General features: G+C 54.9%; 1 protein-coding gene across 8 annotated transcripts in view; it reads right to left on the bottom strand.

Annotated features, from left to right (window-relative positions):
* LOC125956109 (serine-rich adhesin for platelets-like) overlaps positions 1–25,671 on the bottom strand; it is a 126,841-nt gene that overhangs the window by 60,731 nt on the left and 40,439 nt on the right. For 6 of the 8 annotated variants that reach the window (XM_049687705.1, XM_049687679.1, XM_049687671.1 and 3 more), the window contains one exon: positions 12,995–13,155. In XM_049687705.1, the coding sequence (XP_049543662.1) occupies positions 12,995–13,135 (141 nt within the window). In that variant the 5' untranslated portion in view covers positions 13,136–13,155. The remainder of the gene's footprint in view (positions 1–12,994; positions 13,156–25,671) is intronic. The other 2 variants (XM_049687688.1, XM_049687712.1) reach the window with 1 other exon arrangement.

Here is a 25,671-nt window from a genome sequence, read left to right as displayed (position 1 = left end):
AGGTAAGTGGCTTCGACATCGACGCGCAGAAAAGTCCTGGAACGGGGGGAAGGGGGGGAGAGAGGGACTAATGTAGTGCAAATAGCATCATAGCCATCCCCACCCACACCCCCCTTGACCAACCTAGGCACGGATGTTCCGACGATTCATCTTGGACCGCCAGGCCGGCAGCCGCTCGGAAGGAGGAGGCTCGGAACTCGAAAGTGCAAGCTCACTTCGCACGCACGTCCTTCTTGTGCCCCTTGGGGGAGGTGGAATTGGGGTTGAGACGAACGAATATTAATGAGAACCGTGGCCACGATTGACAGCAGCAGCAGCAACGGGAGCAGCAGCAGCAGCAGCAGCAGTAGGACCGTTGCCTGTCTGCGATATTGCTTGCGATTTGTCGTGCACGCACCACACTCGGACTCGGAACTCGAACGCAGTCCATTACAATCCTTCTTCTGGAACGGGGATGGGGGCATGTGGAAGTTCATGTCAATGCGCGCCAACCGCGAGTCCCCCCCCCCCCCCGACCCCTAATTGAACGCCCTCGGTGGAAAGTACGCGCCCTCCTCTTCTGCTCTCTCTCTCTCGCTGCGTGTTGTAGTAGAGAGGAGTGACGGGTGAGACGCTCAACCACCCTCAACCTCCCCCACCAAACCACCCCTACTCTGCTTCTGTACAAATGATTGGCGAGCGTCTAGTCAAGTCACTTAAGCGGGAAATGGCGGCCACCAGCCCCGTTGTTATCGCGCCCGGGTCCCGGTTCCGATTGCGTGCGAAATGCATTCTCCTAAGGAAGGGGGAGGGGGTATAAAATCCTCCTTAAAGTTTTAACCTAACCTACAACCTCCTGCCAACTGGTCATATGCATCGTCGAGGTTGGCATTGTCGGTGGCGGCATCATCAAACAGCGTGCGCTTGGTCTCTTTCTTTCTTTCTTTCTTTCTCTGTCCATCTCTCTCTCTCTCTCTCTCTCTCTCTCTCTCTCTCTCTGTTAATTGATTCCCTAGCGATCCTTCTTCATCCATCCTCCATGATGTCCATACAACAGGCGGAACTCGCACACTTTCAGAGCCTTTTCGATGTTTGAATGCGTTTGTGTGTGTGTGTGTGTGTGTGTGTGTGTTTGAGCTGTTCCTGGAAGTAGTTTTCGGGTAGGAGTAGTGGTATAAAATAAAGAAAAACAAAAAAAAATCCCAGAAATGTTGTGACGATGTCTTGGTTACGAGAAATATTGTTGTTGTTTTTGTTTAAAATTAGCAAACACACACATACACACGTAGACATACACTCGGACGAAATGAGTTACGAAGAATTGGGGTTTATGGTTTTGGAATTTGTAAATGTATTTATTTCGTTTTGGGGACTCCTCTTCCGTCCCAACCTTCTCTCAGCAAGTAGATAGCCAGGGTTCAGGCTACGCATGCACGCACGCGCACGCGCACCACACCAACATGCACGCACACAGATACCCGAAGGAAAGAATTCACTATGTTTGGGGGTTGTTTGTTAAAGGGAGCGCGCTGGGGTGCGATTTTGTTTTTTTTTTTTATAAAATATAATGCTCTGCTGTTGCCTGGTACGAAAGACTTCAGTTCGTACGCACCAACCAGACGGCGAACCCCGAAAGGAAAGGGGGGGGGGGAGGGTTGGGGTGCAGGAGAGTGATTAAAAAAAAATTGAGAGAAAAAAGAAAACGAAATCGTAGAAGAAAAGGTTGCAAAAATAGAAATACGGCCAGTCGCCGCTGCCGCCGCCGAATGCTGGCAAACGGCAACACGAAACACCCTCTCCTCTCCTCTCCTCTTCGTGCATCCTCCTCCTCTCTTCTTACTCGTTTCGCGCACAAAAAACTACCCAAAAAAAAAGGTGCGTGAAAATGTATACGGAAGGGATACGCGACGCGTGAAGCGGAGGGAGCCCACCTTAGACAAGGGTAGGAGAGGAGGGAGGAGGGGAAGGAGTGGGGGAACACGCAAAACATGAAGGACCATCAACAGCAGCAGCAGCAGCAGCAGAACCGGAGAACGCCGAGGACCAACCAAATCTCCAAATTCGCAAAGGGGGTCGATCCCCCCCTACTTCCTCGCCAAACCCTTCCACTTCTCACAACCAGCTGCGCGCGCCCGCAACACAAGCGAGCGCGCGTCACACCACCAGGACATGAGACGCGACCAACGCGAAGGGTGATCCATTAGAAAGAAACCACGAAACACGAGAAAGAGAGAGAGAGAAAGAAAGCGCAAGAACGTAAGGGGCCACGTCAGCAGCAGCAGCAGCAGCAGCAGCTGGGGTGTCTGTGTTTCTTCGTTCCATTCCTTCCTCCTTTTTCCATGGAACCTCTACTCTCCTCTCCCCTCTCCTTTTCTCTGTTCTATTCTTTATTCTCAGTGTTTTTTTTTTGGGTTTTGTTTTCCGTTCGTCCCTACTTTTTTGGCACAATTTTTGGCGGTCACAGCACACACACACACACACACACACACACACACACACACACACACACACACACACACACACACACACACACACACACACACACACACACACACACACACACACACACACACACACACACACACACACACACACACACACACACACACACACACACGCACGCAATTTGGCAATTCGGCTGCCGCCCTTCTCTTAGCGCGGCGGCGGCGGCGGCGGCGGCGGCGGCGCCTTCCGAAAAAGCACCCCTCCTTTTTTCCTGCGTTCGTCGTTGTCGTCGCTGTTGCTCAAGGGGCTGCTGCTGTGCGTCAAGAGTTGCCACACACGGCAACGCAACGGCCGAGAACGCGAGGCAACCCCCCCCCCCCCCCCATAAAAGCGAACCCTTTCCCTAAACACACGCACACACACAACACACACATGTGTGCCTTGCATAGTGGTGCTGCTGCTGCCAAGAACAACCGGAAACCGGAAGGATATGGGCACAGGGAGAGCCCAACCATTCGATCTGGTGGTAGTGGTGGTGGTGGTGGTAGAACCAACCGCTTTTTGGAAGATGTGAAGCCGTCGGTGAGTGCCGAAAATTGACGTGAAGAGTGGGAAGGACGCGTTGTAGAGCACCTTCTCGGTCTTTCTCTCTCTCTCTCTCTCTCTCTCTCTCTCTCTCTCTCTCTCTCTCTCTCTCTCTCTACGATCACCTGCGACCTTGATCAGCGGCATGATCTCTCGACCGGGAACACTTTTCTCGCGATTTGCGACGGAAAACGGAAGAGTTCGTTCTTTGAACCAAGCTCATCAACTACTAAACGGAGGCCAGAACAAAGAAGAAAACTGCGCGCGTCATCGTTTTGCGTGCCCAGTTGTTGACCCCAGGCGCGCCCGTTATCTAAACTTCTCTCTTCACAGGCACCCTCCTGCACACACGCATGTGCTACGTTGCGTGTGCGTTCTCTCTCTCTCTCGCTCCGTATGTGTGTGTTTGTGCGCGCGTAAGGGGGAGGGGAGGTAAGGGCACCCCCTATTCCATCTCCCAACCCCCTCAGAGGGATAACAGCAATTGGCTGATTAGCCAAATGGCTTCTTCTCAGCAGCTTCGAGTCCGAAATGTAGTTTCATCGCTACTCAAGAAGCACACGGCGTTTGTACACACACACACACGCACATACAGTAGAGAAGGAATGCACAGGTTGTGGGGGGGGAGCCAGCCGCTACCCCAACAACGGGGCCTCGCTGCTGATGAAGTATTTATAAGCCAGGAGAGATGATTCGAGGATTCATTTCCGATTGTCACAATTCACTTCAACCTTCCCATATTCTGACACACACACGCACGCACACACACACATGTGCAACACTGCTGCTGCTATTGCTGGGCTGATATCGCTGATGTCGCGCGGTTGTTCTCCATTGGTTGGTTGGTTGATGGCAGAGTTTTAGGAAGGCGACGACGCCCCACGGGCGCTATCCCAGTGAGCCCAGGGGGATGATGGCGCGTGTCTGCTCCAGCGGACCGCTCAACGACTGCTACGCACCGCACGCACTTTCGCACGCACCTTTTATACCGAGATCTGCGATCTTCTCCCTCCTGCTGCGTAGAGCACGCGAGAGAGAGAGACAGAGCGAACGAAATAATAGGATGTGCGTGTCCGGGAAGGTGGGGTGGGAGGGGAGCTTCTAAAGTTGCCCGATGATAGAGAGAGAGCGAGAGGGAGAGAAAGTCGACAAAGAGAAGAAGACAGAAAGAGAGCGAAGAAAAAAAAGAGAAAGAGAGAGAGAGAGAAAGAGAGAGAGAGAGAGAGAGAGAGAAAGGAAGAAGCTAGGTGGAGATCGCGTGAAGGAGGCAACAGCCAGCCAGCCAGCCAGCCAGCCACCATTGTTGCCTAGGGTTCTCCTCTCACCCCCACCATCATCATCCCCCCCCAAAAAAATAAAATCTGGAACCCTAATTGGTGTGCCGCTTGCTTCGGTGGTGATATCGGGAATTCGGGCATTCCCGCAGCAAACGCACCACACGCCGGCACACACACACACACACCCATCATGTCCCACCACACCCCGGACACCGACCAACAGGGGGACAGCAGCGATGGCGTCGTCGCCGTCCATTCGCCATTTGGCAATTTTGATAGATTAACTAGTCGAAGGTGGAAGGGAAAGGGGAGGGTGTGGGGAGTGGTGCGAAGGCCCGGTAACGAAGGCGAGTGAGTTCAAGGTTTCACCATTCGTCCCGTCCCCCCGCCACCCCCTCCCCACAACCCCCTCCCCACCACCCCTTCGCTCACGCAGATCCAGCAGGCAGCTTTACGCAGCGCGCTGGTGTCAATGACCTCTGCTTCCCTTTCACACACACACACGCGCACGCTCTCTCTCTCTCTCTCTCGCTCTTTCTCTCTCTCGCTTATGGGCCCAAATTGCGTCACCAAATGGCGCGCATCGCCGCCGCCGCCGTGTGTCTACGCAACTAAAGCAGCAGCAACAAAGCAAAATAGAAGCGAAGGGGGGTTGTTGAACGAAATGGGGGATGCGGTGAGGGGCGAGGAGATGGATCTGATTCGCAGGAAAAAAAAACCTGAACCAACTAACATGGGCTACCTTATCAAAGGAAGCGGCTAGACACGACAGAGAGAGAGAGAGAGAGAGAGAAGAGAGAGAAGAGAAAGAAGAGAGAGAGAAAAGATAAAAAAGTGATAACCATGGAGGCGCGCGCGCGCGGGGGGATGAGCGGTGTAGACAAGCAGAGGATGCCTGTGTGCGTTTGTGTGTGTGTGTGTTCGAGCACTAGAACGATGATCAAAGAGGTTTGCAAAATTCAACGAAAACAACAGAACAACGCTCCTCTATGCGCGGCAGGGGTTGTGCAGGGGGGGAGGAGGGGGTTTGCGCCAAAAACCGAAATCCCCCCCGCCATTCGCACTGTCTCTCTCTCTCTTTCTCTCTCTCAGGCGCGCACACACACACGGAGCACGCATTGTTGGAAGCGAGCGAAGATCGAAGAATGAAGGAAACATAAAGAGAACGCCCGATGAGGAAGAGGGTGTAACGGGCGGAAGGGTAGTAAAGGGGGAAGGGGGGAGGAGTAAAATAGAATAGAATGCAAAATTTGGCGAAGCGCGTTAGCGTTAGCTGGCGACGCAACCGGCAGCCGGAGAGCACGCAACGCGAAACACCCTTCCCCTCATCATCCCCGTTCCTCCCCAACCCCTCTTTTCATTTCCCTTCCCAAATACCATACTGGCAGTGATCGTACTCAAGGGAAGGGGGAAATGGGGGGTGGTGCGTGTGCATGATGTGCGAATTAGGGAGAGAGAGAGAGAGAGAAAAAAAAGATAGAGAGAGAGAGATAGCGAGATACGGTGGAAGGGGATGCGCAGACGAATCTATTCCTCCTCTCATCTATTCTTCGCCTAATCCCTACACCTACTAACCCCTCGCTCCCATTCGTATGGTTGCGTATCGCCATTACTTTGGTGGGGGGTAGGGGGGTGCACACCCTTTTCTTTCCTCTCCCTGGGTTGCTTCCCCCGCTTCCCCCGTGTACACGCATCATAGCCGCGCGCCGCGCTCGAGAGAGATAAGATTGTATGCCGAACAACCGACCGACCAACCGACCGACCGACCGATCAGGACCCCGCCAACGAAGCAACAGAGACGCATCGCGCGCACCCCTAGTTCGGTATGCGAGGTGGGGATGGCGGGCGCAGGGAGCAGCAACGTGGCGATAGCACGAAGACAATTTGGGCACGCAACCACACGCACACATACGCGTGCACGCGTAGCGTACGCGGGCTGGAGCACAGAGATCGCATACAGATGAGGGCCGTGAAGGGTGGGGGTGAGGGGTGACGATCGCATCCCCCAGTCCCGCATTCCGAAGGTCCACAATGCGCGACAAGCAGAAGAAGAGGAAGAAAAAAAAACAGAAGGCTATTTCCGTTGCAAATGTGGCTTCTGACCCCTCTACCCCTCCCCACCCAAAAGCCCCCGGAGAACACTAACGGTTTCTGCTATCAGAGTCCACACACTCACACACAGTCACACACAGCGATGGTCTAGGATCCTATAGGATATCCCGAGTGGTCCTGAACAGTCCGCCCGTCATTGTGTGAAGGGGATGATGACCAGGGGGGGTAGCTAGCAGCATGAAGGAGGTGCGGTGCGCGATTTCCAGCGCTGCGTTCTTCCTCCAACGTTACGCACACACATCACACATACACGAGCTCGCGTAAATTTGATCAATTTCCACCCCGCCATCCCCCTCCCCTTATATACCCCTTTACAACCCAGCCCCCGGCCATTCTAAGCTAACTTCGGCCGGCCGGCCGGCTAGCGCTAGCTGGAGGAACTCGAGAGGCTCGCGAATCGCCAGAATTCTAAACAAGCTGAAGCAGAAAAGAGCGCACCGGCGCGAGATAGAAAGAGAGGGAGCGAGGGAGAGAGAGAGAGATAGAGAGCGCGCGTAAAGAAGAAGCGCTGAGGACGTTCGTGAGCGTGCGTGAACGCAGGAAAGGGAGCGAAAAGAGGAAAAAAGAGAGAGAGAGAAATAAAGAGAAAGAGAGAGAGAGAGAGAGCGCACGCGAGAAGAATGCGAACGACAACACATCACACGCTGCGTATCAATTTAACCTCGCGCACCCCTCACCCCCTCCCTCCCGTCATCCGGGGAGGCATCACTTCTGCTTTTCGCTCTCAGCCCCCGTTCCCTTGTTTCTGGAGCACGATCGAGCGATCGAGCAGTCCATCTGTCATTTGTGAGAGCCCCCTTGAAATACGAGGGTCGGGACGGGGTGGGTGCGCGGCCGGACGGACGGGGTGGTGATTTGGAAAGAGGAGGGGAGGAGAGCTTCTTAGAACCCTGGCCCAACTTTAAGCAAGAGAAGTCGATGCCTTATCTCTACAACGGTCAGTGCGGACACGCACACACATGCCGATAACCAGCGAAAGCGTCTGCGTGCGTGCGTGAGTGCGTGCGTGACACCCGCTCTGTTTGCTCCCTGCGCCCCCCCCCCCCCCGCGTCTCCTCCTTTGCGAATGTCACCTTGACATTCACACGCTTTGGGGGGTTGTTCGCGCGCGCGTTGTTTCTTGCCGTGCGGTGGCGGCCTCGGCAAAAGTTCAATGGCCCGCAGGGGTGGCAGCGGCGGCGGCGGTGGCGTTGGAACCGCGATCACCGTTAGGAAAAAGAGACTTTGCGCGATCGCCATGTTGCCGCCGCCGCCGCCACAGCATAACGGCGGGGGGTATGATAAATGATTTTATGCTAATCTGCCCCCCCCTCCCCCCATCCCCCTCCCTCCGCTCTACAACCCGCCAGTATCCTTATGATCGTGGGTGCGGGGGTGAGGGATGAGGGATGAGGGTCGATCTGCCAGTCAGGAGCACTAGCCAATAGCGGAGAGAGCGCGGACGAGAGAGAGAGAGAGAGACTTTTCCGTAGCGTTTGCTACTGTGTCGGCCAACGGCGGCGACTAGGAGTTTGTGTTCCGTTTGCGCGCCAAATATCGTCGCCAGCGACTATGTCGTGTGTGTGTGTGTGTGTGTAGGTGTGCATGCTCTTTTTGCTGACACACACACACACGCACAGTACGCAACACCACGTGCACATCCGACAGAAAACCCATTTCAAGGTCTCTTCCTTCTTCTCCTTCCTTTGCTTACTCTTCGTCCCCTCTTCTTTTTCTTTCTATTGCTGCCTCCTTCTCTTCTCTTCTTTTTGTGTTCCTTTTTTTCGTCGTTGTTGCTGGTTGCTACCTGGGTACCAAAAGCTGTGGACAAGAGTGTGGCTACACCCCACCGCACTGTTCTGCTCTGTTCTAATGAATAAAGGGGGGCAGGAAAGGGGTTGGTGGAGGAGAGGATCCCTTTTCTTTTATTAAGTTTTTGCTTAGTTTTGTGATCCTTTCCCCCTTCAACCTATCTTATCTCGCTCTCTCTCTCTCTTTCTCTCTTTCTCTATCTCTCTCCCCCTCTATCTGTCTAACTCTCTCTCTCTTTCTCTCACATTTTGCATTTTAAGGTCGCAACAGCCTGCGTCTGCCAAAACCACCGCGTGTTTAGGGGAAACCAGAATTTGGGTTGAATTGCGGGGCGCGCCGGAAGAGCGAGATGAAGAGAAAGAGAAAGAGAGAGAGAGGAATGACAGCGAGCAACGAATCGTTGTTGTCCCTCGAACCGACTCGATCTGATCTGAGAGATCGCTCCGCACGCTCTATCCACCATCACCACCACCACCATCATCGTCGGTCAACAGAGGGTGCGTACACCCCCCCTTGGGTAAGGGGGCTAAGAATGAAGAAGGAGGGGGTTTGCTAAAATTTTGGCAACCTCCATCACCTTCATCACCTTCATCACCACCACCATCACAGCACCTGGACTTTGTCTGTTTCTAGCTTCTAAGAGTGTGCGCGTGTGATCTCGATAGTCACCCCATCCCTCGCCCCGCTTTGCCGCCACCGCTGTGTCTTCCCGGCCACCGAGAGGTCACTTCAGTAGCTCCCCCCCCTCCCTTCGCTCGGTTGTGGTGGTTTCGCTTCGTTGCCGCTACCACCATCGAGAGTGCAGTGCGTAAGGCATTCGGGCAGCAACCAATTTGGGGGATGCTGACGGTGGTGGTGGTGATGGTGCGCGCGCGCGCCTTTCTGACATGCGAGTGCGTCGGTGCGTGAGTGAGGGTGTGCGGTGTGAATCTTTGAATTCGCAAACCCTCCCCGGCCATTCACGGTATGCGAGCGTTTTGTTACCGTCTTCGGTTAGGGGATGATTTTGAATTTCCGCTTCTCTTGCATTGTGGTGGTGACTAATCCGCACGCAGCGCGCGCGCGCGTGTGTGCGTGTGCAAAGAAGGCATGGAGGTTTAGTAGCTCAAGCACAGAGCTTTGGAGTCACTCCCTCCCCTCTCGCCAGGGAAACCCTAGAACAGCTACACGAAACAGGATAACAGCGAAGGTCAAGCGAAGCAGTGGTGTCAATCTTTTAAGGGCTCTAAGAGCAGCAACACAGTGACTCTAGTGCTGGAAGCATTGACAATGCGCGATGCGCGCGCGCGGGATGTACCCCGACAGGGACCATGAGCGAGCTGATGGCTATGGCCATACGCCACCCCCACCCTCCCCTAAAGGTGTCTGGCTAATTAATTGAACACTGATGCCGACACAACAGTGGCCGCGGCACATGTCAAAGCCATCAATACCGACAGACAACGAGACAGCACGAGAGATCGAGAGAGAAAGAGAGAGAGAGAGAGAGAGAGAGAGAGAGAGAGAGAGAGAGAGAGAGAGAGAGAGAGAGAGAGAGAGAGAGGATCTGACAACAGCCATGCACCACCCCCGGTGCTTTACAGCCAGACGTCAGTCACCCTTTACCCAAGGAATCTGGACATGCTGGACGTATTCTTACAACGCGCGGAGGGGTCCTGCCTCTCACCCCAGGTTTGGTCATGTTTGCGCGCTCGCGCGATGTTAACTAATGAATTCCTCCTCCTCCCATCCACCCCATACCCCCATAGCTTTCAAACTACTGCTCGTACTGCTCCATTTTCCATAAACCACACCTCTCCCTCCGTGGCACCCTTTGCCCGGGCGATGATGCCATGACGATAAGCGATGCGCGCGCGTTGCGTCGCATCGCGTCACACACTACTCCACTTTGCCCTGAAGGGAAGGGGGGGTGCAACACAATCAGAGGCAATTAGCATCTCGCATCCGAGGGGCTCGCGCTCTGCACCTTATCGAGTGTGGAGGAGGAGGAGTTAGTAGTGTGCCTTATCCTGAAGTGGTGTGTTGTTGTCCGGACGAGGTGTGCCAAACAGAGCCAAAACAGAGACACAGAGAGAGAGAGAGAGAGAGAGAGAGGTAGCAGAGGTCAACAGCAGCAGCGAGAACGCAAAATGCAAATGATGCCTTTGGCCAGCGCCGTGGATGACGACGAAGACGGCGACGGCGACGACGCCTCGGTGTGGTCGCGCACGTTCGATGAGGTCAAGATCTGGCGACCAGCAGTAGCTGCTGCTCAGTCCATCAATTAACCTTTGGCGTCACCATGTGTGTGTGTGTGTGTGTGTGTGTTCACGCGCGAACTGCTGCTGATGCTGCAAATAAATGTCGGGCGACGTTTGGACACATCACATCCTCCGGGAAAACAAAAAAAACGGGGAAGATCTCCCGGTGTGATTGCAGTGTTAGTGCACTTGGCGACGGTGTGTCGTTGGTAGGGGAGGGGGAGAGGGTGTAAGGGGGCGCGGGATCGGTTATAAATTATTTTCCTATTCCTAGTTCACGCACGAGAGCAGCGCGCGCAGTTTGCGATATCTAACACATTCATCCTCTCTTTCTGTCTCTCTCTCTCGCTCTCTATAGCCGGGAGCGCAGCTTAAACGCTGTTGCTGGGTGCGTTGGCGTTGGAATCACTCGGGAGAGAGAGAGAGAGAGAGAGAGAGAGAGAGAGAGAGAGAGAGAGAGAGAGAGAGAGAGAGAGAAAGAGAGAAATAGAGAGAAAGAGAGAGAGAGAGAACGAGAGAGCGAGAGAGCGAGAGAGAGGTAGAATCGTGAACAGACAACAAGACTTTAAACGTCGCCAACAAAGCAGAGGATGGGTGGTGGTGGTGGTGGTGGTGCACTTCGCAGCCGCCCTTCTTAACCCCTGGTAGGCTCTTGCAAAATACCGCCGCGAGACGCGGGGCCTAGAAAGAGTGCAACTATGCTGGATGCGCATCCACCCCCAAATGTCTGTGTGTGTGTGTGTGTGTGTGTGTGTGTGTGTAAGGCGAGAGGGGGCAAAATGACCAGACCTAAGCCATGGATTGCCAGTACAATTTCCACAGGAGGCGCGACGTCGTCGTCGTCGTCGTCGTGGAGTAAGTGGGTGGGGTGGGTGGGTTGAGAGGGGTGGAGGTAAGGCGTGCTTAACGTTGCCGCGGGTGACGGTTGCGCGCACGCGTACACCGTGTGTCTGTACTACCCCCGCCACGTGCACCCCCACCCTGCCGCGTCGCACCCTTATTCGGGACGTGCCCACCCCCGCGAGGTGTTTTCCGAGCCCCACGAAAGTGATGGGAGGGCGGAGAAGAAGATGGGAAGGCCGAACACTGTCTCTCCAGCACCATCATCATCATCATCATCCTGAGCAGCAGCAGCAGCAGCATCTTCCTCTTGTGCCCTCTGGGGGTGAGAGGGCACAACAACAACAACAACAACGACGGCTCTGAAGCTACAGCACAGAAACAAAGCACAATTGGAGCGGATCGTGCAGAGGGGGGGGGGGGGGAACTTATAACCTCGCCGCGCACATGATCCCGGTAAAGCTCTCGATCTCCTACCCCCTTTTCTTCTTCTGCCTCCCCTGCCACCCCTAACGCGTGTTTTTCTCGCTCTAAACTAGGCGCGAGCCTTTTTCTCTCTCTTTTTCGCTCGCTTTGCACTCAAGGGTGCGAAGGGGGTGCGGGGTTGGTCATTTGTTGGCAGGGATGGGGGGCGGGGGGATGTGCTTGCCTGCCCCGCGCAAGGGTTGATTATGCGTACGTAGCAGAGAGAACATTATGCTCCGCGTGCGTTTGCGAGGTCCTGGTGTGCACCACCACCATGTACGCACAACCACCACCCACCGCTCGCTCGCTGGTTCAGGTTGGTTCACCAACCCCCTCCCATCCCACGCACTCCCACGCACTGGGAGATGGGAAAACCGCGAACCGAGCGGCGGGCGGGCGGGCGGGCGGGCGGGCGGGCGCATTGAACACGACAGCAACATAACACCCACCACCCCGGGGGAGGGTTACGAACGGGGGGGCGGGGGCGAGCATAGATAGCATAGTCCCCCGGACAACAAGGCATAGAGGTGTGTTGTGTTGTGTTGTTGTTGTCGCTGCTGCCGCCGGCATAGTTCACTTGTACTGCACCCTCATCACCACCACCCCCTTCCCCCCCTTGAACTTGTGCGGTGCGCTATGGCGCTGCGCTGCAAATCGAAGGCAAAGGGATGCTGGAAATTTGCGCAGTGGGGAGGGGTGGAGGGGGGGCGGGGTTGGAAAATGTCAGAAAAATTATCGAATCCTTGCAGGCAGGCAGGCACCAGGGACAAGGCAAGGGGGGCAAGAGATCTCATTCCACACCCTTCCCCTCCCTCCTGTAACGCGCGAATTGCCCGCGAACGAAGACGAGAGGAGAGGACGATGCAGAGAGAGAGAGAGAGAGCGTCGCCGTCGTGATCGTTGATGTACTGGGCCCCCGGTACCCAATCACCAGCACCAACCTCCCTCCCGCCGCCCCCGCTGAGACAAAGCAAGATGATACTCACGGAGTGAGGGGGGGGTGGGGGGGGGGGAATACGAGGGTGCGACGTGGTAGTCTGGTAAACACCCGGGGGGCTAGCAACAAACCAACAAAACATAACCTCACCCCGCTGGGTTGCGGGCGTCGTCGCGATCGCTGGTTTTTGTGTTTTTTTTTTGTTATCCCTTCCCGACGACGACGACCTAAACACCTAATGGAGGAACAGTGGTGGTGGGAAGGGGAAGGAAGCAAAACAAAAGCCGAAACGAGCCGAGACTGAGGCACGCGGGCGCACTTACCTTGTGGGCTCGGATGGTGGCACCGTCGGAGCAGGCGAGTGTGACATCCACCAGACTCTCGTCCTGAAGCAACTGGCTGAACACCCCGAGAAGGTTGGATTGATGATTGTTCCACCTCAAGCAGTAATGATCACTGCCCATGTCGGTGACAGCTTACGCTGCTGTCGGCGTGGTAGTGAGTGTGTGGAGAATAGGGACGCACGCAAAACGCAAAAACCATGTAAAGAGAGAGAGAGAGAGATGAGATGAGAAACGTTAGTTAGGAGCGTTAGTTAGCTGTGTGTGTTCGTATCATCACCGCTCCCAGGAGGTACAGGCAGGCAGGTAATAACGCTGCACAGCCGGATGTGCGCCATTGTTTTGATTTTGTTTTGTTTACGCATGTCCGCAGAGTGGTAATGGTGGAGCGAGCGAGCCATCGAGCGAGCGCGCCACCAAAGGAGAGATCGAGTCCAGGAGCAGGTAGCGGATCCTTTGTTCCAGCTAGCCGCCGTTACAGCCTCACCAGGACAGAGCGCACACAGAGTCACGCGCACAGTCCCTGTCAGCCAATCATCTTCTGAAGATGAGCAGCGACAATCAAACGCGCCGTGGCTGCTGCTGCTGCTGCCTCTCATCCTATCCTCTGCCTCGGCATTTCTGCTTCCTATCCATGGCAACGAATCCGATGACGACGACGACGACGAGGTGGTGGTGGAGTAATCCACCCTATCCCTATTCGGGGGTAGCGGCAGAAAGGGGGGATGGTGTAAAGCTGGACGCGCGGGCGCGCGAGAATCGTGAGCGATCGGTGCGGGCAGATAACCTTTTGGACCACACGACCACCGACCGCTGGTTGTGGTGCGTGTGCGCTGGTAATTGATCCCTTCTCTCTCTCGCTCGCATCCCCCTCCCCTCCCTCTAGTGCTTCATCCCTCTCTGCACGCAGCGCGGCGCGATGATCGGCATCGATTGGCCGTCCTCGAGAGAGCTGTCGACGCGAGCGCACGGACTGCGTCGTGCGACGACGACCACGGCGAATCGGAAATCTGATCACAATCCACAGTTGCACACACACACACACACATACAGGGGGTGCGCGCGCGTTTGGAGGGACCCGGTTGTTGCTGGGTGGCTCAGTTATTTTGTTATCCGAGACCGAGCCGCTCCACCGCGCACTGTCATCGTCGTCGTCGTCGTCGTTGTAGTTGTTGCTGCTGCTGCTGCTGCTGCACTCAACACCTTCGCATAATCTGCGAGTGCCCATCAGCTGCTGCTGCTGCTGCTGGCCGCATCTCTCGCAAAAAAAAGGTGTAGACAGGGCGCGCGCGCGCGCGCGGTCGCGGTCCGGGCATATCTGGATCTGGCTACGCATCGCATACCCTCTTCCCGGCGTCTCGAAATCGGGGGCGCACAGAACATGTTGACAATCGAGTGCTGCAGCAGCAGCAGCAGCAGTTGGCGGCAAGATAGGCATCACAACAGCACCACCATCATCATCATCATCATCAGCAGCAGCAGCAGTAGCATCGGGGTATTTGCATAGCGGCGGTGGGCAGCAGCAGCAGCAACCATTCTTCTTCTTTGCGCCTCCCCCCCCCCCCCTCCCCCCTCGCCATGCACGTCTCTAATGATCATCTGGGGCTCCTCAAGTGCAGGAACGAAGGAAAGGGGATGCACATTAAGGGTGTGGCCGGCGGCGGACGCAGGTAGGTTACCTTTCAACCCTGGACACACCGAAATCAGATGCGCGCCACCAATGCGCTGCACCACCTTCCTCACTAGGTTTTGAGCAGGCGGCAAAAGACCCATCCCCGCCTCCCTCTTCCCTCTATTCTGCACCCTTTTCTACCCCCTCCCTATCAGCCATCCCCCTAAACAGGTCCGAGATCTGGTGCTGCTGCTGCTGGGCGGAGAACACACACGCTGGAATGCGGTAGTCAGGGAGAGAGAGAGAGGGTTGAAAGGGGTGGGTGGGTAGCACCAGCAGCAGCACCAGCAGCAGCACCAGCAGCAGCACCAGCAGCCAAGTGAAATGTGTTTTCTCGCGACCAGCGCGTGTGGCTCCGGGGGCTCCAACAGGAATGTGATCTATGTGTGGCTGGGCGGTTGCCGGTCGCCGCGTGGTCCCGGGGAAACGGGAGAGAGGGGAGGGGGTGAGGGCGCCCCACACTAGGACATGCACCTTCATCCCCATCCCCCACCATCCCCTGAAGGTAGTCTCCGGTTGATGCGGAGTAATGAACTGGATAAAAAAAAAAACTAGAGCAGCACATGACACTCCACTAGCCACCGAGATTTCAATACCACAGAGAAAGAGACAGAGACAGAGGGAGGGGGCAAGAGAGAGAGAGAGAGGGATGAAGGAATTGGAGGGATCGAAACTTGTGAAACTGAAACCAGGAAACGCACCAACAACCAAGGCTTGGCATGGCGTTGGGCGCGTGGGCGCGCTACTGTTGCTGCTACCACCAAGGGGGGGGGGCGTTCAGGTAAAGAAAAAAGGGTATAGGGAAGGGAATTTTTGTTGGAGAATATCGCCCGCCTAACACGCACTCGAGTCTCTCTGTTTTTCTGTCTCTCTGTCTCCTGTCTCTCTGTCTCTCTGTCTCTCTGTTTCTGCCCCCCCCCCTCTCTCTCTCTCTCTCTCTCTCTCTCTCTCTCTCTCTCTCTCTCTCTCTCTCAGCAGCAACAACAGCAGCAGCAACAACAGCAGCAGCAACAACAACAGTAAATTCAAATTAAGTACACCCCCGACACTCTTCCCCCCAAAAAACCTGGCATCTCTCTCTGGCTCCCCTTACAGTGGGCGAAAAAGACTGACCCCCCCCCCCCCCCTTTTCCTTCTCTTTTCCTCTTTGGACTGTGCGTTGTATGCAGTGTCAGTTGAGTTCCAGTGGTTCTCAGCGCCAAATTTTGCATCCCTTGTTTTGCAACCCCTAGGGGACTAGGGTGCTAGACGCAACTGCGTCGGCAGTGGGCAGCGCTTCCTCCTTTCAGCCGCTTGATCTTGGCGATGTGCGTGTACAATACCACAACCAGCAGAAGTGTGTTTTGCGCGCACCTCTAACTCGAACAAACTACCCCCCATCCCCCATCCCTTCTTCCCCTTTCCTTCTGTATCCCTTTCCCGTTAACCCCCGTTAACGATTTCCGTAGTAACGACTTTGAGCGCGCAGCGGCATTCAACGCCTACACACGCTAAACAGAGAGCAATAGAACCCCCGCGTGTGTGTGCCCGCGCTTTTCATGTCTTGGCTTGCACACACACACACACACAAACACACACCCTACTTACTAGGCTCTTCCTGTCTCTCCGTTCCGCGAGAAAACGGAACAAATGTAGGAGAACCACTTCTCGGTGGGGGAGGGGGGGGGGGGGGGCAGAAAGCAGAAGTAAGCAGCGGCGATTTACGCATCGCACCATCCCTCCCTCCCTCCCCGGCTTCGTCATGCGTGTGTGGTGTATGGTGTCACCGGAAATGTTGTTCTGCTGTGAGCTCAGAGCTCAACAGGCTCACGAGAAGCGCGCTCTCTTGCTTGTGCGTGGTTTGTGTGCTGGTGGTTTGCTGGTGCTGTTCCGCCGGCAGCAGCACCCTCTCCGATGTGGGGTGATTTTACCGGGCCGGAGGGGATTTTTCTGCGGGGAAGCTGACACAAAGAGAGATTGTTGTCCAGCCTTTCCGCTGGCCAACGCGAATGCACGACATAACGGGCCATCATCATCATCAACATGCGTGCGTGCGTGCGTGCGTGCGTGTGAAAAAGAAGAGAGGCTACATAAATTCCCTCTACCCCAACTTCTTCAGCACCCTATCCTACGCCTTCAGGTCTAGAGAGACAGGAAGAGAGAATGCAGTCCGCGTTGGTCGCGGCCAAGAAAACGGCATCCACCACCGCAATCACACACGCACGCCCGCACGCAGCACAACCAAGAAAAGATCAATCGACCACCCCCTTCCCGTCCCCCAGCAATCCTCAGCATGTACTGCCTTTTTATTTATATTAAGCGATCATGCAGCCACATAAACAAAGCCACCTTCTGCCTACTTCCTCACCCCTTCCTGCAGTCCGCGTTCGCGGATTCCGTGGTGATCTCCGTGTGCGCACCACCACACACTCCACACGATCATGATGCTGATGCTGATGCTGCTGCTGCTACGCTGCTGCTGCTGTGCACCCTTCTTCTCCTTCACGTTCGTTTTCTGCTTTGTCTGCTTTTCGCTCGCTCGCTGGAGAGCGAGAACCACAACGGGCAACGGGCGCGTTGCGGCTACGAGCCTCGAGAGATCGTCCACGTAGTACTGCTATATGTGCATTCCACTAGTGAACGACGACGACGACGACGCGGACGACAGTAAACGTGCGCGCGCGCGCGCTCGCGCACTATCACGCACCCCCGCAACCGATACTAGGGGATGCAAAGGGTGGTGGTGGTGGTGCTGCTGATGTAGTGGCTGTAGTTACGCCAATCCAGTGCTGCAGCCTTCCCCCTCCCCCCCCACCCTCCCACCAATAATGCAATATAATAATAGTCCGGTGATAATCTAGTAAATTATCATTTCTTCTGCTGCCATGCAGCCACGGAGCCAGCACGTAAGGGTTGTAGTAGTAGGGTTTGTGGCGCGCGTGTGCAGGGGTAGTTTAGTTGGCAAAGGACGGGAAGGAAAGGGATTGCCACACATTATGCTGCTGCTGGTCGATCGAGCAGCAAAACGGACACCTCCCCTCCACCCCATCGCTCCGTTGTGTAGGATATCACCCCGAGGCACCCACCCTTATCGACCGGCGAGGAGAGTTGAGGGTGGTTGACGTACGCAAAATTCCTTGGAAAAAATGTTACACAAGAATGAAGGAGGGGAGGGGGGAGGGAAGCACGTTTCTCGTGGCTTTGGCTAAAGCTAACCAATTTCTCTCTCTCTCTCCCTCCCTCTCCCTTGCTATCTGGCACGGCTGATGGTGCGTGAGGTATCCCGCGCTTGGTTTGACTTGCTTTATCGTTCTTTTTTTTTCTCGCTCTCTCTCTCTCACGAAGGCTCGAGTAAAGTCCCTGTCAACGCACATTCCAAACAACAACTACCCTCTCGCCCTCTGCCACCGCACCAGCGCGTCTTCACGTAATTGGAGCTATACGCCCAATGCGTCCAACGACGACGACGACACAGCACCAACCAGCAACAAAACATAAACAAAAAGCTGCAAGAGTGGGTCTAAACCCGTCCGATGATTGCTAACACGCAGTTTTTACAGTTAATTGTTATGGCTTACCCCTTCGGTGCCGCTTCTTGTTCTTCATCTTCCGTTCCCTGACTTGGATCACACCCAAACAAACGTAAAAAAAGAAAAACGTTCCGGGGATTCTAAAGGGTAATCGTGCCAGAACGAACCAGAACCACGCTCTGTGGTACGTGTCATATCGCGAAGGGACCTAGTGGCGATGGCCGACGACGACGACGACGATACAGCCGAACTTACTGCAAGAGTTGGCAGTCGGCAACGCGCACGTCGGAATACCCTCAAGGTTACTCAAGTGGCTCACGCGCCACGTTCGACGGACGTCGGATGCGTAGGAGTACCTTCCAATGTTACCAATGGTTCCAAGTCCAAACCTGCCTCTTGCATATATGCCCCCGGGGTTGAAGTAATCCATCCCCCAAAAGCAAGATACTAGATAGACTACAGGTCAAAGTTCCTCAACACAAATCCTTGTTCCTGAATCAAGTACATTTTGTTCGGAAAACGGATTGGCTATCCAGCAATCAACAAATACCTAGATACTCACTAACACGCACCCAAGTGTGTGTATGTATGTGTCTCTCCTAGAGTGATCTCTTCCTCCCCTAATAATGTCTCACCAAAGGGAAGATTTTTCGAATCTGGACGAATTATGTCTATATCCTCCGGGGGCTCCAGGGTACGCTCAGCTATTCCCCACCCATCCCGTCGATCAACAGCTCGGGGGGACTCCGAGAGAGATCGGCGTCTTTACGTGCGTCTCCACCCCCTTCACGATCATCCCCCTCAGGACCGGACCGTTCAACCACAAAGGAGAGCGCGGATGCATCTTCCACACAGGACTGACTAGGCTGTTGCTGCTGCTGCTGCTGCTGCAGCTTGAGGCTCCAAATGCGCACCCCCTCCCCCACCCGGCTCTTGCGCACAACAGTTTGACCTTTGCAACGTTGCAACGGGAAAGGGGAACTCGGTTGGGACAGTAGAAAAGGGATGAGGGGTGGATCAGCTCAGCAGCAGCAGCAAACGAGTGGTACCGGTGGACCCGGTAGAGCATAGGGACAGCATCACTTCAGCTTCCTCCCCTCGCTACACCCCATCTTCCCCCTCCCCCTCGTCAAAACCCTGTAGAAAACGCGAGCGAACGAACGAGCGACCGAGAGCGAAAGAGATGGGAGTAGAAATTTAGAAAATGTTCTCTGCACTCCATTGAGCCACCCTCGCGTCGTGCAAAACCCCCACCCCCCCGCATGCCTTCCACCCTTGACCGGTCGCGTCCAAAAGGCACACACACACACACAGACGCACTATACCACGCTCTGCGCCATCATTATACGAGCCTCGGGCGCTGATGCATGCGCGCCAACGCGCGCACTCGTGTATAAGGTGAGGGAGGAGGGAGGAGGAGCAAAGAGGAGAGGGTAGGAAAAACCGTCATGACCGAACGGCCCGGCACGGCACGCCACCCCGCGAGCGCGAACGTGACACGCGGAACAACCGCGTAAGCCACCTACGCTTTACGTCGCCCTACCCGAGGGGTAAGGGGACCGGGGGAGGGGGTGGTCGGGGTAAAAAGAGAAGGAAAGAGTTGGAAAATTGATCTGGATAAAGTGTGAACCAGGAGGGGGGGGGGGGGGAGGGGGTGAGGGCAAGGTGAGATGAGATGCTGGGGATGAAGGGATGGAGGGATGGGGGATGAAAAATTAATTTCCCAGCCCATCTCGTTAACTAGCCCGCGCTAGGGCGCGCACGGATCGCAGTACAGCCTCCCCCCACCCTCATCCCCATCCCTCCTCATTCCCCTCGTTTCATAGTCCGCATGGATCACGGGCTGCCCCAGCCCGCGGGTGAAATGATCATTAATTCGAACCCCTCCTGAGTGTGTGTGTGTGTGTGTGTGTGTGTGAGCGGGGGTGGGTAGAAAGCGGGGTTAATGATGAGGAAATCAGAGCGTGCGCGCGCGCCCGCACGCCCGGCACGGTACACAACACATCCTGGACACTCCAGGAGTGGTCCAAAGGCTACGATCCGGGCTGCAACCAAATAACTCACCCCCGCGCGCGCGCGCGTACGCAAGGGTGGGGGTGCGCAGAGTAAATTTTGTGCAATGCCGCCGCCGTTGCCACCGCCGCTGTGCGCCTTAATTGTCCTTCGCGGGATTTTTTAGTACGCTTTGGCATTAGGCAGCGCGCTGCGCTTAGAGAAGGAGGGGGAGGAGAAGGGCTTAAGCCGCAAACAGCTTGTTGCTGTTGCTGGTGCTGCTGCTGGAAGGTGTCATGTTTAGTGGTAGTTTGAGGTGCTGCTAGAGCGATGGTGCAACGAGGTTTCCGAGTTGGTGGTACCAGAGGGGAGGGAGGGGGTGAAGGGGGCTGCGCGCCATACACACCGCGCGTCATTTGTGTGTCTCTGCGCCCGAGAAACAGAGAAGAGACTTTGCGTAGCGAAAGGGCGGCGCGGGGGAGGGGGAGGGGGGTGGCAGGTGTAGTATGAAGAGAGAGAGAGAGGGAGAGAGACAGAGAGAGAAGGAGAGCACGCAACAGTCACGCATGTAGTCTCTCTCTCCCTGTGGTCCAGTAGTTGCGCGGTGTGCTCGCATTTATTAAACAAATTGCGGCCATAAATAAGTCGACCGAGCGGGCGGGCGCGCGCTACCCCCTCCCAACATTCCCCCGGCTCACCAGGAGATCCACAGCGGCTCCAGGGCTCCAGGAACAAAAACACCCACTAAGCGCGAGCGCACACACGCACCCAGTAGAGGATTACAAGCTCCGGGAGAACTCCTCATCAATGCGCGGTGGTCCCGACTGAAGCGCTAGCCGTAAGCGGTTCAGCGGCGAGTGAAAGGAGTCTCAAGAGCGAATCAGAGAGAGAGAAAGAGAAAAAAAGAGAAAAAGAGAGAGAGAGATGCTGTGTCCCGGGCCCTACACTCCTGGTCTGTGTTCGAATCCCGGGGGGGGGGGTAACCGGAACCAAACGGTTTGGGACGTGGAAGTTGGGGACTTACTTGAACTGCTAGAAGAAGCTCTTAACAGGGCTACAGGGCGCGCAAGTAGATCCACGAAAAGATATTCCCGATGCACGGAAGTCAAAGCCATGGCGGAAATCCCGTTAGTGCCATGCGAACGTGCGAGAGAAAGAGAGAGAGCGAGAGAGAGAGGTAAAAGAAGAGAAAGAGAGAGAAAGAGAGAGAGCGACCAGAGTGGCTCCCAAAAGCTTGACGGTGATGGAGCACTTGGCAGTACACTTGGGAGTACACCTGGGCGTTCTTGCCATTTTCCCTCTCCTCTCTTCTCTCTCTCTCTCTCTCTCTCTCTCTCTCTTTCTCTCTCTTTCTATTCCTCTCTCTCTCTCTCTGTTACGATGGAAACTGTTGTAGATTCGAAACGCTCTCCACAGATGCCCCCGGGCGCGATTGCGAGCTGAACAATACCACCATCATCATCATCACCACCACCACCAGAACAGATGAAGGGATGAAGAAGGGTGCGCGACGACCCTCTTCCCCTTTCCGAGAGTCGCGCGCGCGCCTGGATTGCCTTGGATTGCACGGCGAATCCAATCAACTCATCAATCTCTACGCAACTCCTCCGTACCGACCGGACTCTGGCCCGACCGGCTGCTGCTGTTGCTGCTGCACCAAAACCATCCCCCATCCCTGCTCCCCTTCCCAGGAGGGCGCCTCCAATCTAATCGCGCCAACCCGGGCGCACGCGGACCTCGGGATCGGGATCGGGGCAGAGTGAGCGCGACACACGCGAACCTCTGGGGTCTCTTCTGGGTTGATGAGGTTCCGCGCGCGCGCGCGCACCACCCCCACCTCTCCCCAAAAGGGCTCTCCCCTAATCTTTAATCTCATTTGCCACATCCTATACAGCGGGGGTGGTGCAGTGCAGTGCAGGCCAGCATAGCGATGGCGATGCGAGAAGTAGCCCTAAGTCGAGACCGCGATATCGTGAAGGATCGGAGGCTAGCAACCCCCTCCCCAACCCCCTCTCCCCTGTTTTGCTATTTTTCTTCAAACCCGCCACCCCAACCGTAATGGGCGCGCGAGCGCGAGATGATCTTAAAGAGCATTTCAACACGCCAGCCACGCCACCCCGCAAGGACCCGTTGCAAGGCGCCTGGTGCAACCCTCCCCCGCAACGCTTTCCCTGATGTGTGTGTGTGTGCGCAACATGTTTTATAAATTAGCCCCATTTCGGGGAGCGCACAAGATCTACAGATCAAGGAGCAGAAGAAGGAGGCAGAAGCCGGGCCGGGGCCAGCCAGCCAGCCAGCCAGCGGACCAAACCACACCCCCACCCTTCACGGGAATACGGAACTACCGAGACACCACCAAAGGGGACGCGCGCTACGGTGCTACAATCTACTGGCTGCTGCTGGCAGTAGGTGTTGAGTTTCGGGTCCTACACACTGTTGGTTCCTTACTTCTTCTTCTGCTGCGCACGCTAACAGCGGCACAGAACAAACGCGCGTTGCGGAAGGGCCCCTGCCAGTGGGTTGGAAAATATGTTCAACTCGCCACCACTATCCCATCCCCCGCGAGCGAGCGTGCGCGCGCGCGCGCCATGTACTGGACGGACGACGGCCACAAACTTCAAACGTCGCGCGCTCGCGCCCGCACTGTAAATTAGCTTCAATTACACAGCCCACCAACCGGCTTGCGGTGTCTGTGTGTGTGTGTGCACACACCATCGCACCTGAACGCACCTCCTCCACCACCATCACCACCACACGGCAAGCTCAAGAAGTCAGGAATGTGAGATTAATGCTGGCGAAGTAATCGAAAAATGCAGTTGCACCCCCTCCTCCCCACCCCGCTCAACCCCCCCGAGAGAAGGTGGTGGTACGCGCTGCGTGGGATTCGCCGTTGCCACTCACTTACCATACCCCACCCTCTCACTCGCTCTCGCTCTCTCTGTCTCTCGCTCTTTTTCTCTGAAAGTCCTATTTTGCACACTTGTGCGCGGCTGCTTGTCACTTGTGGCATCGTGCTGCGCTCCCTCCTCTTGAGATCACACGGACACGGAAGCTAAAATGCAACGCAAGGCACGGGGGGGAGGCGCTGCTCCGGAGTAGCTGGTAGGGGTGGTACCAGCAGAAGGGTGACGAAGCTAATGATGTCGAAGCCACCAGGAGACACTGGCGCTGCTGTTGTCCTGTCAGGAGGAGGTGGAGGAGGAGAAGCACACAATGTACGCTCGATACACAATACAAGTGTCTATTCATCGTGAGAAAAGGGATGCGAGAAGCGCGTTACACCCTCATGTGGCACGCAGATTGATGATGAATCCTTTGGGGTAGGGACAAAAGATGGGTGAGAGAGGGGTGGCGGCGATCCACCTCTTCAGGCTAATTAGCGCGACCGCACATCATGCTGCGCCGCGGATTCGCAATCGAAGGTAGCATCAATCCGTCCTCTGAGCGGGCAAATCGATTAGCAGCAGCAGCAGCAGCAGCAGCATGCAGTTGTTGTTGAGGAGCGCAACTGCAGGTGCTGTCGAGGGGAGGTGACTCAGCGCCACCAATCGGATCACATGAGTCAGCGTGAACCATTTGTGTGTGTGTGTTTGTGGGGTGGTTTGGCTACTAAAGCTTGTACCAGTTAGAATCTGGACACACGGAACAGGTCTAATAATCGGAGCCAAGAAATGAGACGCTTAAAGAAAAGAAAATCTTTTTGTAGGGTTTTCTATTGCCATTAATTAAAATAAATGTTGCCGCGGATTTATTTCGTTTGTTTTGTCTACCAACTTTTACTTCGACATCGCCCCAAAATGCTTTTGCACAGTAGTGCAGGACCTTCTCTATTTCAGCTGGTTTATATACATTTTTGAGACAAATTTTTAAATTTGCTTTTGATAATCGGCCAACATAGATGATATCATGCCAAACATACACCGGATCACAGGGTGGATAAATGAAGGGACAAAACCCCATTTTGATTTTGACAACATTTGATTTGTTGTTGCAATTTCAGAGCGCAGGTAAAGCGAAATGCATTTTTACATCGTTGTCGTCAGGTATCGCCACATGTCAATGCATGTGGTCGTGTATTTTTACACGTGTAATGCCGTCTTTTAATGGTGTATGGTCTGAATTCGGTTAGCACTTGTTCGTGCAAGAATGCTGTGTATGTACAACAAAGAAAGGACGGCTGTGGGTAATCATCCTGTTGTTCTAAGGTTCTATTCAGCTATTTGGCTACCACAAACCTATTTGCCGAACTGTGATGACCTCCAACGTGAGTTTTGTGGTAAAATTATGCTAACAGATCCCAGGAGTTTGTTGAGAACTGTTCGAAAGGCTGTTGGTCTGTGGAATTGGGTATTTGTTACCATTTATCGGATGTTATATTTTTCCAGATTCAATGTAAGAGTCCCCCCCAGTAACGTTTAACTATGATATTCTGAGGTTAGTTTCGAAAAGGAAAAAAAAGATATCACGAAAGAGCCAACAGCGATCAAACCGCTGTTAACAGAATTGCAAAAAAAAAGGTTGTAGGCGCTTTTGTGATAAAAAAAAAACGTGTGTCTAGATTCGAATGGTTTACCTTTAGAGTTCGATGGAAAAAAAAAAACAAATTGATGGCACGCTGCCGGAATGTCTACAGTGCACCGAAAATCGTGCACCGGTTGTTGTCACCACCTGTTGGCCGAAACTAGACGCTCCCTCCTGGAGGGAGCGCGCACGCGCGCAAAAAATACTCCCTAGTGGGAAAACACTTGCACTGCGCGCCACTTGTACACTGTTACTTGAAAAAAACACTGGACACAAGTGTCACCACAACTCTGGGCGCGAACTTGTTCGTGCGCGCGTTCTTCGCGGTTGGGCTAATGGGAAAACGATCGTCAGATGCTGTGGATCGCGGCTAGAACACGACTGGATGATGATGCTGCTGCTGGGCCTGAACCTCTAGTCCCGGGGACTGTGACACGGATGGTTACTAGAACGGTCCCCAGTGGGCGTGTGTGTGTGTTATTGAAGATCGGATGCAGTTTGAAGGGTGTTTCGCGGCGATCAAAAGGGACGGCTAAAGAGGGTGTGTGGTGTGGTGTGTTGTGTGGTGGTTTCGCGCGCCATCAGCGGATTGTTTATGTTTGTGTTACGCTTATGCTTCATCGCACACCGCAGCAGTAGCAGCAATAGCAGCAGCAGCAGCAGCACTATAATGCATCATCGAGCGAACTCTGCGCTGCCACAGCCGGTATCAAAGATTGGTCACAGTGCAAAACGCGCGTGCTACTGGATAGATCGAGTCTCGATTGACATCCGCGGAAGAAGTGCATCCGATCCGAGAGTTTAGTTTTTTGCTACGCAGCGCGCACGTGCACGCCCTTTCAGAAAGCCTCTGCCTCCGTCAGCAGTTTTCGGTTTGTTTCAAGTGTTTCAAGCGGTTTGTTTCGCGACCGCCAGCCGGAACCTTAAACCGAGAGCGCGCGGCCCCGCTTTGAACTGAACCCCCA

Source organism: Anopheles darlingi, chromosome X (genome assembly GCF_943734745.1).
Source record: "Anopheles darlingi chromosome X, idAnoDarlMG_H_01, whole genome shotgun sequence".
NCBI classification, from domain to species: domain Eukaryota; kingdom Metazoa; phylum Arthropoda; class Insecta; order Diptera; family Culicidae; genus Anopheles; species Anopheles darlingi.
This window is presented reverse-complemented; position numbering and strand designations above follow the sequence as displayed.